Source organism: Heteronotia binoei, chromosome 20 (assembly GCF_032191835.1).
Source record: "Heteronotia binoei isolate CCM8104 ecotype False Entrance Well chromosome 20, APGP_CSIRO_Hbin_v1, whole genome shotgun sequence".
Taxonomy (NCBI): Eukaryota; Metazoa; Chordata; class Lepidosauria; order Squamata; family Gekkonidae; genus Heteronotia; species Heteronotia binoei.
The window spans coordinates 1,867,910-1,882,804 of record NC_083242.1 but is presented as its reverse complement, the minus strand read 5'-3'; the positions used below and the strand labels follow the sequence as shown (position 1 = coordinate 1,882,804).

The 14,895-nt window shown below is 50.7% G+C and overlaps 1 protein-coding gene across 1 annotated transcript in view; it reads right to left on the bottom strand.

Moving 5' to 3' along the window:
- Positions 1-14,895, bottom strand: part of PKD1 (polycystin 1, transient receptor potential channel interacting) — a 148,484-nt gene that overhangs the window by 53,640 nt on the left and 79,949 nt on the right. The window contains exons 14-18 of the mRNA XM_060260957.1: positions 14,518-14,651; positions 8,803-12,422; positions 5,395-5,541; positions 2,050-2,193; positions 119-398 (exon numbers count right to left, since the gene is read on the bottom strand). Of these exons, the coding sequence (XP_060116940.1) occupies positions 119-398; positions 2,050-2,193; positions 5,395-5,541; positions 8,803-12,422; positions 14,518-14,651 (4,325 nt within the window). The remainder of the gene's footprint in view (positions 1-118; positions 399-2,049; positions 2,194-5,394; positions 5,542-8,802; positions 12,423-14,517; positions 14,652-14,895) is intronic.

The window sequence follows — 14,895 nt, the reverse complement described above, 5'->3', positions numbered from 1 at the left end:
TGCATGAGTCCAGTACTGTACCAGACGGCCTGTCTTCCCCCTGGAACTAATACTCCTAAAACTAAAGGCAACCTGCTCTCAGAGCCAGTATTTGATGGAGCTGTGGGCAAGTTCTCACCTGTGCATTCAAAATGAACCTTTGCCATTAGAGCTTGCACGCTGCCCAGGGGAGACAGGCGACAGAAGCCCCCGAAAGGCGGCTGATTCGGAAAGAGGTCTATGGAGGCAAACCCTTCTTCCCCTGTGGCCAGATCGGTGACGTGTAAGGTGAAGGTGTATCCCTCGCCGTCTTTCAGGGCCCCTGGCCTCAGAACCAAGTTCATCCCCACATTCCCCGTCGACGTGGTGGTTTTATCCAAGACCAGAGTCTTGTTTTTGAAGCTGTGGGCAGCCCACCGCTGTGCGGAGAAGAAGAAGCAACAAGGGGGGGAGAAAGCCAAGAAGAAAATGTTTCAGTTTTGTAATCTGAAAATTAAAGAGAGATTTCCAGTGCTTTTCAAAACAGGGAGGGGGGAAAAAGGGTTTCTGCATTCAAGCTTCCAGTCAAATTTTTGGCTGATGCCACACCTCATGCGCCTGGCCCAAAAAGAACAGGAACGGGTCCAAGCCGTCTGATGGGAATACTTCCACCCTGCAATCCACTTTTAGCCTCCTGCATTACATCACCCGCCCATGAAGTATTTCATAACACAGAAACACAGGAAGTAAAAGTGGGTCAGACTGGGATCTCTGCAGAACCTCAGAGGTTTGGTCCGCAGGCTCCAAGATAGAGGCACATGCGTGGCGGAGACCAACATAAGAAGAGCCCCTGCAGGATCAGACCACTGAGGATCCACCAGGCCCAGCCTCCTGTCTCACAGAGGGGCCAGCCAGTTCCTCTGGAGGTCCAACAACAGAGCAGAGAACCTGAGGTCTTCATAAGAACATCAGAAGAGCCCTGCTGGATCAGACCAGTGAAGGTCCATCCAGTCCAGCCTCCTGTCTCACACAGAGGCCAACCAGTTCCTCTGGAGGGCCAACAACAGGGCAGAGAGGCTGAGGCTTTCCCCTGAAAAGAACACCAGAAGAGCCCTGCTGGGTCAGACCAGGGAGGGTCCACCTAGTCCAGCCTCCTGTCTCACACAGTGGCCAATCAGTTCCTCTGGTGGGCCAGAAACAGGGCAGAGAGGCTGAGAAGAACATCAGAAGAGCCCTGCTGTGTCAGACCAGGGAGGGTCCAGCCTCCTCTCTCACACAGTGGCCAACCAGTTCCTCTGGTGGGTTGACAACAGGGCAGAGAGGCCGAGGCCTTCCCCTGAAAAGAACATCAGAAGAGCCCTGCTGGGTCAGACCAGGGAGGGTCCACCTAGTCCAGCCTCCTGTCTCACACAGTGGCCAGCCAGTTCCTCTGGAGGGCCAGCAACAGGGCAGAGAGGTCAAGGTCTTCCCCTGAGAAGAACCTCAGAAGAGCCCTGCTGGGTCAGACCAGGGAGGGTCCATCTAGTCCAGCATCCTGTCTCACACAGAGGCCAACCAGTTCCTCTGGAGGGCCAACAACAGGGCAGAGAGGCCGAGGCCTTCCCCTGAGAAGAACATCAGAAGAGCCCTGCTGGATCAGACCAGGGAGGGTCCATCCAGTCCAGCCTCCTGTCTCACACAGCGGCCAGCCAGTTCCTCTGGAGGGCCAACAACAGAGACTGAGGCCTTTCCCTGATTAGAATGTAAGAAGAGCCCTGTGGATTAGACCAGTAGTCCATCTAGCCCTATACCCTGTCTCACACATCAACCAGCCAGAAAGTAAAACTGACCACTGGGAAGGGCATAGAAGATGGATGCTTTGATCACAGACCAGAAGACCACTGTATTGATTCTCTCCCCCCACCCCGCTCTGTGTTTGATTTTAGGAAGCCACGCCCTCTGATCTGTAAAGTCCGCTTGCTTATTATCTCTCCGAGTTCAAGTTCAAACATCTTCCAAAGTGAGAGAGAGGCCCAAAGTCTTAGGAACATTAGCTGTGGAGTAGGGGTGCAGCAGACATCCTGTAACAGGCCAAGTGAACTGTCCTCTTACCCCCAGTTTGGAGTTGTTTTGGCAGTTCAAGCAAGTCCCCTCCAGATAGACATAAGAGCTCCGGCTGACTTCGTAGACTGACTGGGCTTTGCAGGAGACACACTCCAGAGCCACGATGGGGACCGTCCCTTCCTTGATCAACACCTGGAAAAGAAAGCAAGGGCATCAAGCAAAGAGAAGCCTAAGAACAGACCGCAGACATAACCGTTGTGGACCAGTCACTGCTGTGCAAATTGCAGCTTGGGGGCTTGATGAACAGTGGCCCATTTTCAGGCACTGCTGAGTCCCCCTTTCCCAATTCCCCGGAAAGTTTGGGAGTGGACTATAGCATTTTGTGTCCTCTCTCAACGTGGGGGAAAGCACAGGAGACCCTGTACGTAGTTGAGTGTGGGGGTTTTCTAACCCCATAAACTTTGTAATTGTCTGTCTGGTTCTTTGCTCTACCTTGTAGAGATCAGTGCAGGTCAAGGTCAAAATGGTGACCCTGGTTTTATTTAAAATTTCTGCCGTTTTACTATTCAACCGCTTGGACAGCTTTCTCTGGAGAGCTGCCATGTGGATCTTTTTTTAAAAAAAAAATTAAGCACTTAAAAGCTAGATGGGGCGTTGATTAAAAATAACTTTTTTGATGTGTTCAAAGGGCACTCTGCAACGGGCTTCAAGGCGTCCAGAGGAAAGATGGCAAACGGGGGGGGGGGGGGGGGGGAGGGGAATCCAGCTCTCTCCAGCTGTGCTCCATATGGAATGGCTTTTCCAGGCCTCTAACTCCCCCCCCCCCCGCCACACCACAGCTGCCACAGAGTTCTCCAAAAATCACTGTGTAAGAGTGCCACACTGCTGCAAGCTCTTCAGACCTTCAGCACTTTGGAACGATCTCTCTGCACCTCCAGAATCCCAATAGAATTCTCTGCTGTCTATACCCTCCTTGGCCGAACAGGATATATTCAACAAGAATAAGAAAAAAGGCGAATTTTCAGAACGTAGCAGGCCATCGAAAGAGACAGGACAGCTTTCCGCAGAGCAGGTTCCGGCACCGCTTGCAAATTTCCTTCCCGCAGTTAAAGCTTTGTTTTGCATTCATGAATGCAAGAGCCGGAGAATAGTACGGAATGTCCTTGAAAGACTATCAAATCTGACTGGATCTCTTTTCTGCCCTCCCTCTTCCCTTCCAGCGTCTTCTGCTTCCAAAAAGGAGACGAAGGGAGGAGGGAGGGGAAGAGGAAAGATCAAGGCAGCAGCTTCCACAGACGAAATGTGTGCGCCTTTAATTGCCAGCCGTCTCTGAAGCGCACGGGTGATGGAAACCAGAAGGTCTGTTGGCTGGAGATGCCTCTTCTGCCGTTCATTTTGTTCTCAGGCTCCCACCAATAGGCGCTGCGTTTTTAAAAAAAACCCTTCCCTCCCCCGCAATCTCTGCTTGCTCTTTTTCCATGGCAGCAGAGGAACAGTTACAGGAAAAGCGAGAGCAAGGGCCAGAAGCCGGACTTCTGCTCGCTTTGCAAGAAGGGTGCAGAGAGCAAGACCAGGTGCTCTCCCCCCACCTCGTTCATGCTCACACACCCTGTGCCACACCTCTTTGTAGCTCAGGGAGACAGCATGCCCAAGGCCTCTGTCTCCAACCCAGCTAATTCAGGGGCTGGGAAAGACCTTTTTGTGAGGCAATCCCTGGAGAGCTGCTGTTGGCCCAGTCCTGAGCTCAATGGACTAAGGGATCCCTGCAGAAAGTCTCCAGTTCAATCCCCATGATTTCCAGCTCAAGGATCCCTGGGAGGTGATTCTGAGAAACTCTGTTCTCTGCCCGAGACCCAGGACAAGTCAGAGGAAACAAAGGCAGGGTAGAACGGACCAGCAGTCGGATAAGACGAGGAAGAAGACTGCAGATTTATACCCCGCCCTTCTCTCTGAATCATAGACTCAGAGTGGCTCACAATCTCCTTTATCTTCCTCCCCCACAACAGACACCATGGAAGGTGGGTGGGGCTGAGAGGGCTCTCACAGCAGCTGCCCTTTTAAGGACAACTCCTGCGACAGCTGTGGCTGACCCAAGGTCATTCCAGCAAGTGCAAGTGGAGGAGTGGGGAATCAAACCCGGTTCTCCCAGAGAAGAGTCCACACACTTAACCACTACACCAAACTGTCTCTCAAATTCCCTGCCTTTCTCTACCGAAATCTGTCTTGCTCTTTCCCCTTCTCTTTTGATTTGCTTTGCAACTGTCAATGCCTTTCTGATAAACCAGGAGTTCACCTCGTTTGATGAACTGGGAGTTGAGGCTGTGAGATACCGGCTACGCTCTGAACCTGTGGCACAAGCACAGCCCAAATCCAGCAAATCCAAAATTCTCTCCCGCTAGAGATTACGCTGCCTCTTAAGACACTGCAGGGATATGGACGGATGGACTGAAAATGTATAGCCTGCTTTTCTCTTTTTGGCTCAAGGGGGCTTTAAAAACTGAGTTGTGCTCAAGCTCTGCTTAGTCTCGATGCTCAAGTGCAGACAAATTGCCACTGACCCGGGATTTTGAACTAGACTTTTTAGATGGCTAGTAAACCAGTTACTCCTTATTGTGGTTTGCTGAAATGTAGCTGAATTTGCGCACTGCAAGCAGCTGAAGCACACGGCCCCTTACAACAGATGGGCAATAAGAGGAAGGCGGCTTCTTTGTCGACAGAATCAAACACACAAGGGTCAAGGGGCAAGCCAGGATTTCGTGACTCATGCCTGGTAAGTAATAAACTGCAAAAACTGCAGTTTATGGGAATACGAAGAAGAAGAAGAAGAAGAAGATGATGATGATATTGGATTTATATCCCGCCCTACACTCTGAATCTCAGAGCAGCTCACAATCTCCTTTACCTTCCTCCCCCACAACAACCCTATAAGGCAGGTGGAGCTGAGAGAGCTCTCACAGCAGCTGCACTTTCAAAGACAACTCCTGTGAGAGCTATGGTTGACCCAAGGTCATTCCAGCAGGTGCAAGTGGAGGAGTGGGAAATTAAACCTGGTTCTCCCAGATAAGAGTCTGCACACTTAACCACTACACCAAACTAGCTCTCGTCCTGTAGCTCTCGTTTGGCTTTGGTGCATGCAAGAATGCATGAGATTTGGGATCGTAACATCTGACCGCTGAATCTGTCAAGGTCAATATTGTCTACTCAGACTGGCAGCATCTCCCCACTATCTCAGGAATCTTTCACATCACCTCCTACTTGATTCTTTTTATCTGGAGACGCCAGGGATCGAACCTGGGACCTTCTGCTTGCCAGAGTTACTCTACCACTGAGCCCCTCCCTAGGTGCACATCCGCTGTCTAGAAAAACTACAGGTAATTCTTCCATCATACGAACAGTTTGATTGGTGGCTTCGGGAGACATCCCTGTTTTCCAGACAGTGAGGTCGAACGTGTACTCGACATCTGTTTCCAATATGGCTCGGGAAACGGTAACCCCTCCTCCGGCGGCGCTGAAGTTCAGAGCACACCCTCCTGAAGGGCTCTGTGCAGGAGGAAGAAGGGGGAGCAGGGGAGAAAGAAGGTTATTTAGAGCTCAACCTCAGAACAGAAGCGAAACTCCTCCCGCGCAGGACCAAAGACCACTCCGACTGGGATTGCGTGCTCCTTCTCTCTTACCCAGTGCCCTTCTCCCATAAAGCGAGCCAAAGGAGAGAAGCGAGGGGAAGGAGAACAGGTTTTTTTTTCAATTCACTCCACCCTCAGACCATCTCCCATGACCAAAAATTGAAGTTGCTTCCTTCTAGCTGACGTGGCCCCTCTGGACATGGTACCAAAACACATATAGCTTTGAAGAACGATTTTATAAACGTGAAGGATACCAAAATAAAGATAAACCTATCTTGCCACACAGACCAGTTTAATCCTCTCCATTCTTAAAATGGGAGGTCCCAAAGCACAAGTATAGTGGGGAGCCAAACTCTCTGCTCAGGAATCTTTTGAATATAAATGAACATCTGAAGCTACCTTATACTGAATCAGACCCTCCTTGGTCCATCAGTCTTGTCTCCTCAGACTGGCAGCGGCTCTTTCTCCAGGGTCTCAAGCTGAGGTTTTTCACGCCACCTTGCCTGGACCCTTTTTAGTTGGAGATGCCGGGGACTGAACCTGGGACCTTCTGCTCACCAAGCAGATGCCCTGCCACTGAGCCACCATCCCTCCCCTAATAACAGAACATATGAAGATACCTTATACTGAATCAGACCCTCCTCAGTCCATCAAAGTCAGTCTTGTCTACTCAGACTGGCAGTGGCTCTCCAGGGTCACAAGCTGAGGCTTTTCATGCCTACTTGCCTGGACCCCTTTTAGTTGGAGATGCCGGGGATTGAACCTGGGACCTTCTGCTTACCAAGCAGATGCTCTACCACTGAGCCACTGTTCCTCCCTCCAGAACTGTCTGCTCAGACTGGCAGCTGCTCTCCAGGGTCTCAAGCTGAGGTTTTTCACGCCTACTTGCCTGGACCCTTTTGAGTTGGAGATGCCGGGGATTGAACCTGGGACCTTCTGCTTACCAAGCAGATGCTCTACCACTGAGCCACAGCCCCATTCATGGCTCTCCAGGGTCTCAAGCTGAGGTTTTTCACGCCTACTTGCCTGGGCCCTTTTTAGTTGGAGATGCCGGGGACTGAATCTGGGACCTTCTGCTTACCAAGCAGACGCTCTGCCACTGAGCCACTGTCCCTCCCTCCAGAACTGTCTACTCAGACTGGCAGCTGCTCTCCAGGGTCTCAAGCTGAGGTTTTTCACGCCTGCTTGCCTGGATCCTTTTGAGTTGGAGATGCCGGGGATTGAACCTGGGACCTTCTGCTTACCAAGCAGATGCTCTACCCCTGAGCCACAGCCCCATTCGTGGCTCTCCAGGGTCTCAAGCTGAGGTTTTTCATGCCTGCTTGCCTGGGCCCTTTTTAGTTGGAGATGCCGGGGACTGAATCTGGGACCTTCTGCTTACCAAGCAGACGCTCTGCCACTGAGCCACTGTCCCTCCCTCCAGAACTGTCTACTCAGACTGGCAGCTGCTCTCCAGGGTCTCAAGCTGAGGTTTTTCACGCCTGCTTGCCTGGACCCTTTTGAGTTGGAGATGCCGGGGATTGAACCTGGGACCTTCTGCTTACCAAGCAGATGCTCTACCCCTGAGCCACAGCCCCATTCGTGGCTCTCCAGGGTCTCAAGCTGAGGTTTTTCATGCCTACTTGCCTGGACCCTTTTTAGTTGGAGATGCCGGGGATTGAACCTGGGACCTTCTGCTTACCAAGCAGATGCTCTACCCCTGAGCCACAGCCCCATTCATGGCTCTCCAGGGTCTCAAACTGAGGTTTTTCACACCTACTTGCCTGGACCCTTCTTAGTTGGACATGCCGGGGATTGAACCTGGGACCTTCTGCTTACCAAGCAGATGTTCTACCACTGAGGCATCATCCCTCCCCTATTCTGATCCCAGTTGAGGCTGCGGCTCTGAAGAGGAAAAGTCTTCTTTTCTTGGGTTAGCATCTGGTGGCCCTTCCCCAATTGCTGACCCTTCAGAGCGACCCAAATGTACAGCCCCTGAAGGCAGCAGACAACAAGGGAAGGAAGATGTGGCCTGGACCCATGATGTCTCCCTTCCCTTCTCTAAACAGGTTGCTGATCTAGATAACAAAGAATCACAGAGTTGGAAGGGACTTCTAGGGTCATCTAGTCCAACCCCCTGAGCAATGCAGGAAATGCACAAATACCTTCCCCCCCCCCATACACACACACCCAGAGACCCCTGCCCCATGCCCAGAAGACTGCGAGGAGGGGACCCTCCACGACTCCTTGGCAATCTGGCCCGGAGAAAAACTGTTGCCTGGCTACAACATAATATCAAGAAAACCCACTGTGCCTTTACTGGCATCCTCGGTCTTGCCCCACCGTATCTCACTGCACTGTCCAGTTCAATTAATCACGCTCCACTTGTCCTTCTTTTAGTACATCATTTAGTACACTTTTAGTCCTTCATTTAGTACACTTGTCTCTATGCGCAATGGAAAGTCACTGTGCATAGAGAAAAGTGAGCAGAGCGCTCGAATTATGATGTACTAAAAGATGGACAAGTGGAGAGTGATTAACTGAACTGGTCAGTGCAGTGAGATATGGTGGGGCAAGACAGACGTCGCCAGTAAAGACACCTCATACGCAAAGAATCCACATTCCTTTGAGAAAGGACCGAAACGGACTGTGCAGACATTCAATACCGTCAGGGGACAAATACTGAGAGAATTTTTGCAAGCGCTGCAACCATATCGAAGTCGCATGCTCTTTTGGAAAATTGTTTATAACCGTTGTCAAGGGTCTGTTACACTGGTGTTATCAAAAAGCTGTTGTGTAAAATATTGAGGTGTTTATAAAACTACAAAGAATTGTATACCATTTTATAGACATAATAATTTGCTATTACGGTGGGTTTACTTGATATTACGGAATTGTTACTCCCATGGTCCCAGTATTTCTTATTGTTGTCAGTGCTGTCGGATGGCCATCTAGCCTCTGCTTGAAAACCTCCAAGGAAAGTTCAATGCCTACCTCTAGCAGCAAAAGCAGGTTCCTCAGTCAAACCGCATCGCACCAGAAAGCTATCAGGCATCTCCACTAAAGTCCAATGGGGCTTTGGAAGCCAGCAAAGTTTTCAAGCTCCCTTCGCCAGAGAAGAGCAAGATGGAGATCCCTGGGTCCTTATGTCGCAGTCAGAAGGTACAAGCGTTGTTACCAAGAAAGGTAACTCACTTACCTTGGTGGATGACACACAGGTCCACCGGTAGTGTAACGGCGTCTGTTCCAAATCTTCGAGGTTAGGATCGTAGGATTTCTCACCGTCCAAGATTAAGTCTCGGGTGCTGGACCACACGCGGTAGGACCCCCCATCTATGATGGGTACCAGCTTGTTGGGGACAACGGTTACGTTGGCAAAAATGCTCTTGAACAGGGGTGTGTCTCCGAAAGAGACCCGGAATTTGAAGCAGTAGTTCCCAAGATCCAGGGCCAGCTTGGGGATGACCAGTTGCGGCCGGCTCACGTCTACAGCGGGCAAGCGGACTTTCTTGGCGCCACTCAGCCACAGGCAGCTGGAGACTCGGTAAATCTCCCACAAGTATTTTGTCTGGTACCTAAAGCATCCCCGCAGGTCTATCTGTGCTTCCAGGTAATTTTTCTGTGACCGTTTCATGACCACCTGTGCAGGTAAGACCAGCTCCGCCTCCGGTTCCTCACACTCCAGCACTCGAACCGTGACCGTCAGGTGGGTGATGGCGAAGCTGATGAGGTTGGTGGCATTCACCACCACCAGATACTCCCCTGGCCTCACGTAGGTGTGGCTGGCAGACGTCACAATACTCTTCTGCGCTGGAGAACCATCCCCGAATTGCCACCAAAACACAACCTGCCTCGCGCTGGGGAATACTGATGCTTCAAACAACGATGTCCGGTTGGCAAACGGTTCGACAGGTTTGAGAGAAAAATGCATTATTGGATCCTGGACTTGGATCACTACGCTTACGTTCAGGCTGCCCAGGCCGTTAATAGCGGTGAGATGGATTTCTAGCAACCCGGCAGCCTCTGGGGTATACGAAACGCTCTTCCCTTCCAGCACTGATTGGGAATGTCTCAGCTCCTCCTCCAAGGAAAACTGCCACAAATAAGACACCCGGGAGCCCTTCTCAATCTCGGCTGTGAAATGCCTTTCCACCCTTGTCGGTGTGCCCAACTCACAGCAGTCCACAATCTGCAAGCCAGAGATGGATTCCAGCACCACGATGCGGACTTCAACTTGGACCACGCTGACGAGGTTTTCAGCAGTGACCTGAACTCTGTAGTCTCCAACCTGGGCAAACGCGTGGGTGAAACTGGAGGCATTGAGTGCCGCCGTAGGTTCTCCACCGATGCTCACCCCATAGCTCACAGAAGACCCAGAAGACATTTCAATGACAAAGGAAACTTCTTCCTCGGGCTCCACCACTTCCTTGCTCACGCGGAGTTGCAGACCCTGGATTGCATCTTGTACGGTGATATTGTGGCAAGCCGTTTCCCAGCTGACCTCATTGGAGGCATTCAGACAGACGGAGTAGAAGCCTGCTGTGGGGAATTCCAGAGCCACTCTCTGCCCCGATAAGGACCTGTTCTGCAGCTTCCACTTCCAAGACACATCAGTTCCCCTTTCAAGTTCTCCTTGGAAGTTCACAACGGAACCGGATCTGACGTAACTCCTGTCTAGATTTACGGTCTGGATCTTCAAACCAACGATCGGCTCCTGGACACCTACGCAAAGCGTCGCATTGGCGGAACCAAATCTGTTTTCTGCTGTAACCATGATTACTTTGACACCGGGGCTTTGGAAAGAATAGATGACGAAAGGGTTGGAAGTGACGAGAACTACGCCATCCTCTAGGTACCAAGTATACGCCAAGCCGGTCCCTGCGGTGACGCTGACGCTTATGTTAAGGGAAACATTGACCGCCCCAGGGTTAGGAGACGCAACTGGTTTCAGGACACCGATTTGCTCAATGAACTCCACCGTCTTGTTCACAGCCACACTTCCCAGCATGTTTGTGGCTTTCAGATGGATAATGTAGACGCCTGCTTCCATAACGAGCAAAGAGAAGATCTTCCCCGTGAACGTCTGCGCGGGGTAACCTTCTTTCAGGGCTGACCAGCTGTAGGAGATGTTGGTCCCTTCTCTCACCACTGCCTGTAGCTGAAGCGTCTTGTTGGTGGGGAAGAAGGCGTCTTCCAAGAGGTCGCCGCTGATCACCTGCAGCCCTTCGATCTGCTGCAAGACGCAGATGAAGATGCTGTCTTGCAGAGACCCAATCTCGTTCTCTGCTGTGACTATCACGTTGAAAGTCCCGACAGAGCGGAAAGTGTAAGAGATGGTGGAAGTGCCGGGGATTGGGGTACATCTGTCGCACAGGATCCAAGAGTACCGGATGGCCGTGCCGGCAAGCAGGGTGGCCGTGAAGCTCACAGAACCGTTGAGTGGCACTATGGTCTTGCTGGCGTTGATGGCCAGTCCTTGGAGACGCCTCTTCACCGTCACATTGAGTCTCGCTTCGGTGTGACTCACTTCGTTCCATCCTCTCAGGCTGATGGTGTAAACGCCGGTTTTGTTGTACAAGTGGGTGATAGATTTCCCCAGCTGACTGGTACCATCCCCCAAATCCCACAGATAACTCACGTTGGTCCCACTGACGTTGGCAGAAAACAGATAGATCTGGTTCAGTTCCAGAACCTTTGACCCGTTGGACTCAATCTTAGCTACTCCGATGGGCTCCAGGACTTTCACAATCGCTGTGACGTTGTTGAAAGACACATTGTTGGACACGGTTACTGTGACTAAGTAGCTGCCTGGAGTTTTATACATGTAGCTGATTTCTGTCCCACCACACCGAGCTGAGTCATTGGCCCCAAAGTCCCAAAGGTAATGATAGTTGTAAGGGGGCAAGGCTGTGACTTGGAACTTGCTGTCGTTGCCAAGAATGACAGACAGTGGACTGAACAGCGTGACGTTGGTTATCTCTGGTTCCACGCACACCACTGTGTAGTAGTGCGCTTTGTTGACCTTGCTTGAGAGAACCAAAGAGAGCGAGAAGACACCACTGCGAGTAAAGTTGTGTGTCACCATGGGGTCCCCGTACACTGTCACGTTGGAGGAGCCATCCCCAAAAGTCCAGTCAAAAATATAGTCAGTGGGGTCTCCCGAGACGTAAGCGGTGAGTTGAACTTCAGGGTGCTCCACGACACAGGAGGAAGGTTCGATCTTGAGAACCATCAGAACAAATATCTGGACAGGCACTGCCCGGGAAACGGAGTTGACCGGATTCACCGCTGTCACGTTGACGGTGCAGTTGACCTCTTTTAAATAGATGTGTTTTACAGACCCCACAGAACTTTCCAGTACTGTCCCATCACCCATGTCAAAGATCCAGGTGATATTATCCCCTGTCTCCACAGAAGCATTGATCTCCACTGGTGTGCGGAGCTCTATCACTTCGTTGAAGGCCACCTGCAGCCCGCGGATCTCTTCAAAAACACGGTACAACTCAAACACCTCTACGGCGCTGATGCTGTTGTTGGCTCGCAAGCTAACATTGTACATCCCTTTATGACTGTAGGTATGGACGATGGTAGGCTGGCTCTCCACAAATGCCATGCAGCCATCACCAAAGTCCCAACTGTAGAAGACCCCAAAACTGGAGGGAAGAGGGTAGGCTTCAAAGGTGACAGGGCGACCCACAACAAGGACGTCTGTAATTGCTTCCATGGTCACATCCAGCAGAAAAGCGTAGATCTGGACAGGAGTCGAATAGGTCAGGTTTTCAAACTCGTTGAACACAGAAACAACCAGGGTATATTGGCCTGTATTGAAGGAAACAAAAGAAAATTAGGGAAGACACCCTTCATCCTCGTGGAAACAGCAGTCATAACATTCCCCCCCCCCCAGCTACAATTCCTTTTGTAAGCATTCACATGATTACCCCAAGCTACAATTCCTCTTCTGCTGAACTTCCTACAATGCTAGTTCCTGAGAAAATATCCTTCAGCCTTTTCCCTGGCGTTTAAAGTTACAGATGGTGGTTTATGGAAGCTAGAGAAGAAGCAACTGGTGAAACGGGGACAACGGAGTAGTGTCCCATTCACTAAGTTCCTCTAATGCACAGCTGCGCCCGGATCTTCACACTTAATTGCATTCAGGAAGAACTAGAATGATTACAGGTTTGGAACACTTTCCCTATGAAGAAAGGTTAAAACGCTTGGGGCTCTTTAGCTTGGAGAAACGTCGACTGTGGGGTGACATGATAGAGGTTTACAAGATAATGCATGGGATGGAGAAAGTAGAGAAAGAAGTACTTTTCTCCCTTTCCCACAATACAAGAACTCGTGGGCATTCAATGAAATTGCTGAGCAGTCGGGTTAGAACTGATAAAAGGAGGTACTTCTTCACCCAAAGGGTGATTAACATGTGGAATTCACTGCCACAGGAGGTGGTGGCGGCTACAAGCATAGCGAGCTTCAAGAGGGGGTTAGATAAAAATATGGAGCAGAGGTCCATCAGTGGCTATTAGCCACAGTATGTGTGTGTATACACACACACACACACACATACTGTGGCTAATAGCCACTGATGGATATATAAATTATTGGCCACTGTGTGATACAGAGTGTTGGACTGGATGGGCCGTTGGCCTGATCCAACATGGCTTCTCTTATGTTCTTAACTTTGGAAGAATTGGGTTTTCATATCTACTATTGAACATTTATGGACTTTATTTGAGGGTTGCGGTTTCCCACTTCAACAAGTTCCTTCTATTGTTGTTATAAGAGGCTTTATTTACTATTACATGTGGCTTGATTTTCTATACTTATACAATTTAAAAGTTATTGTATGATTTAAAGCTATGAATTCTCATTTCTTTTGGTTTCTAATCTGAGGCTGGCATTATGGAACTGGTGGTTTTCCTACAAGAAGAAGAAGACGACTGCAGATCTATACCCCACCCTTCTCTCTGAATCATAGACTCAGAGTGACTTACAATCTCCTCTATCTTTTCCCCCCACAACAGACACCCTGTGAGGTGGGTGGGGCTGGAGAGGGCTCTCACAGCAGTTGCCCTTTCGAGGACAACTCCTATGAGAGCTGTGGCTGACCCATGGCCATTCCAGCAGGTGTGAGTAGAGAAGTGCGGCATCAAACCCGGTCCTCCCAGATAAGAGTCTTTGAATCTAAGAGGAAGACCGCAGATGTATACCCCGCCCTTCTCTCTGCATCAAAGACTCAGAGCGGCTTACAAACTCCCATATCTTCACCCCCCCACTCCCCACAGCAGACACCCTGTGAGATGGGTGGGGCGGAGAGAGCTCTGACAGCAGCTGTCCTTTCAAGGGCAGCTCTGTGAGAGCTCTGGCTGACCCAAGGCCATTCCAGCAGGTGCAAGTGGAGGAGTGGGGAATCAAACCCGGTTCTCCCAGATAAGAGAGCTCTGGCTGACCCAAGGCCATTCCAGCAGGTGCAAGTGGAGGAGTGGGGAATCAAACCCGGTTCTCCCAGATAAGAGAGCTCTGGCTGACCCAAGACCATTCCAGCAGCTGCAAGTGGAGGAGTGGGGAATCAAACCCAGTTCTCCCAGATAAGAGTCCACACACTTAACCACTGCACCAAACTGGCTCTTGTGGCAGCTTGTGTCAGTAGGCAATCCCTTGGAGTGGAGAAAACTGCCACAACAGGAAAGGTCTGACTCCTCCCACTCTCTGTGCAGGGAGTACCAGAGTTTTAAAAGCCAACAGGAGAACGCAAAATCAAAACCACCTCGGTAGGGCCTGCTTTCTCACTGTGCCAGTCTGCCTGCTGGCATCAGTGAACAGGCCGTTTTTATCTCTTTAAGAGCTGGAGGAAAGGGAGAGGCTTTCTGTGCAGATGTCCCACATGTGCAACAGCTGCTGAAACTTTTCTCACCTGGTTCTTGGTAGGTGTGCGACACATTGTGAGCAATCACCACCTGATGCATGCTGGGATCCGGCATAAGGAAAGATTCATTATAAGGAGGCATAAACTGGAAAGCAACCTGGTCGCCATCTCCAAAGTCCCACCTGAGAAGAGAAGAAGATGCCAGTGTCAGGAAAGCTGAAGGTCTGCACAGGGGGGTCAAACATACAGTTCAGGCCCCCAGAGGGCTCCTATCAGGCCCCCGAGCAATTGGCTGTCATCTGCTTCCTTCTCCCTTTATCTTGCTTCCTTCTGCATCACAGCTTGCTTTGCAAGGCTTGCTCAATTGCACAGGAGCTACAGATCAAAGCCTCTGTTTTCTCCATTGGCTGAGGTTCCTCTCTTGGG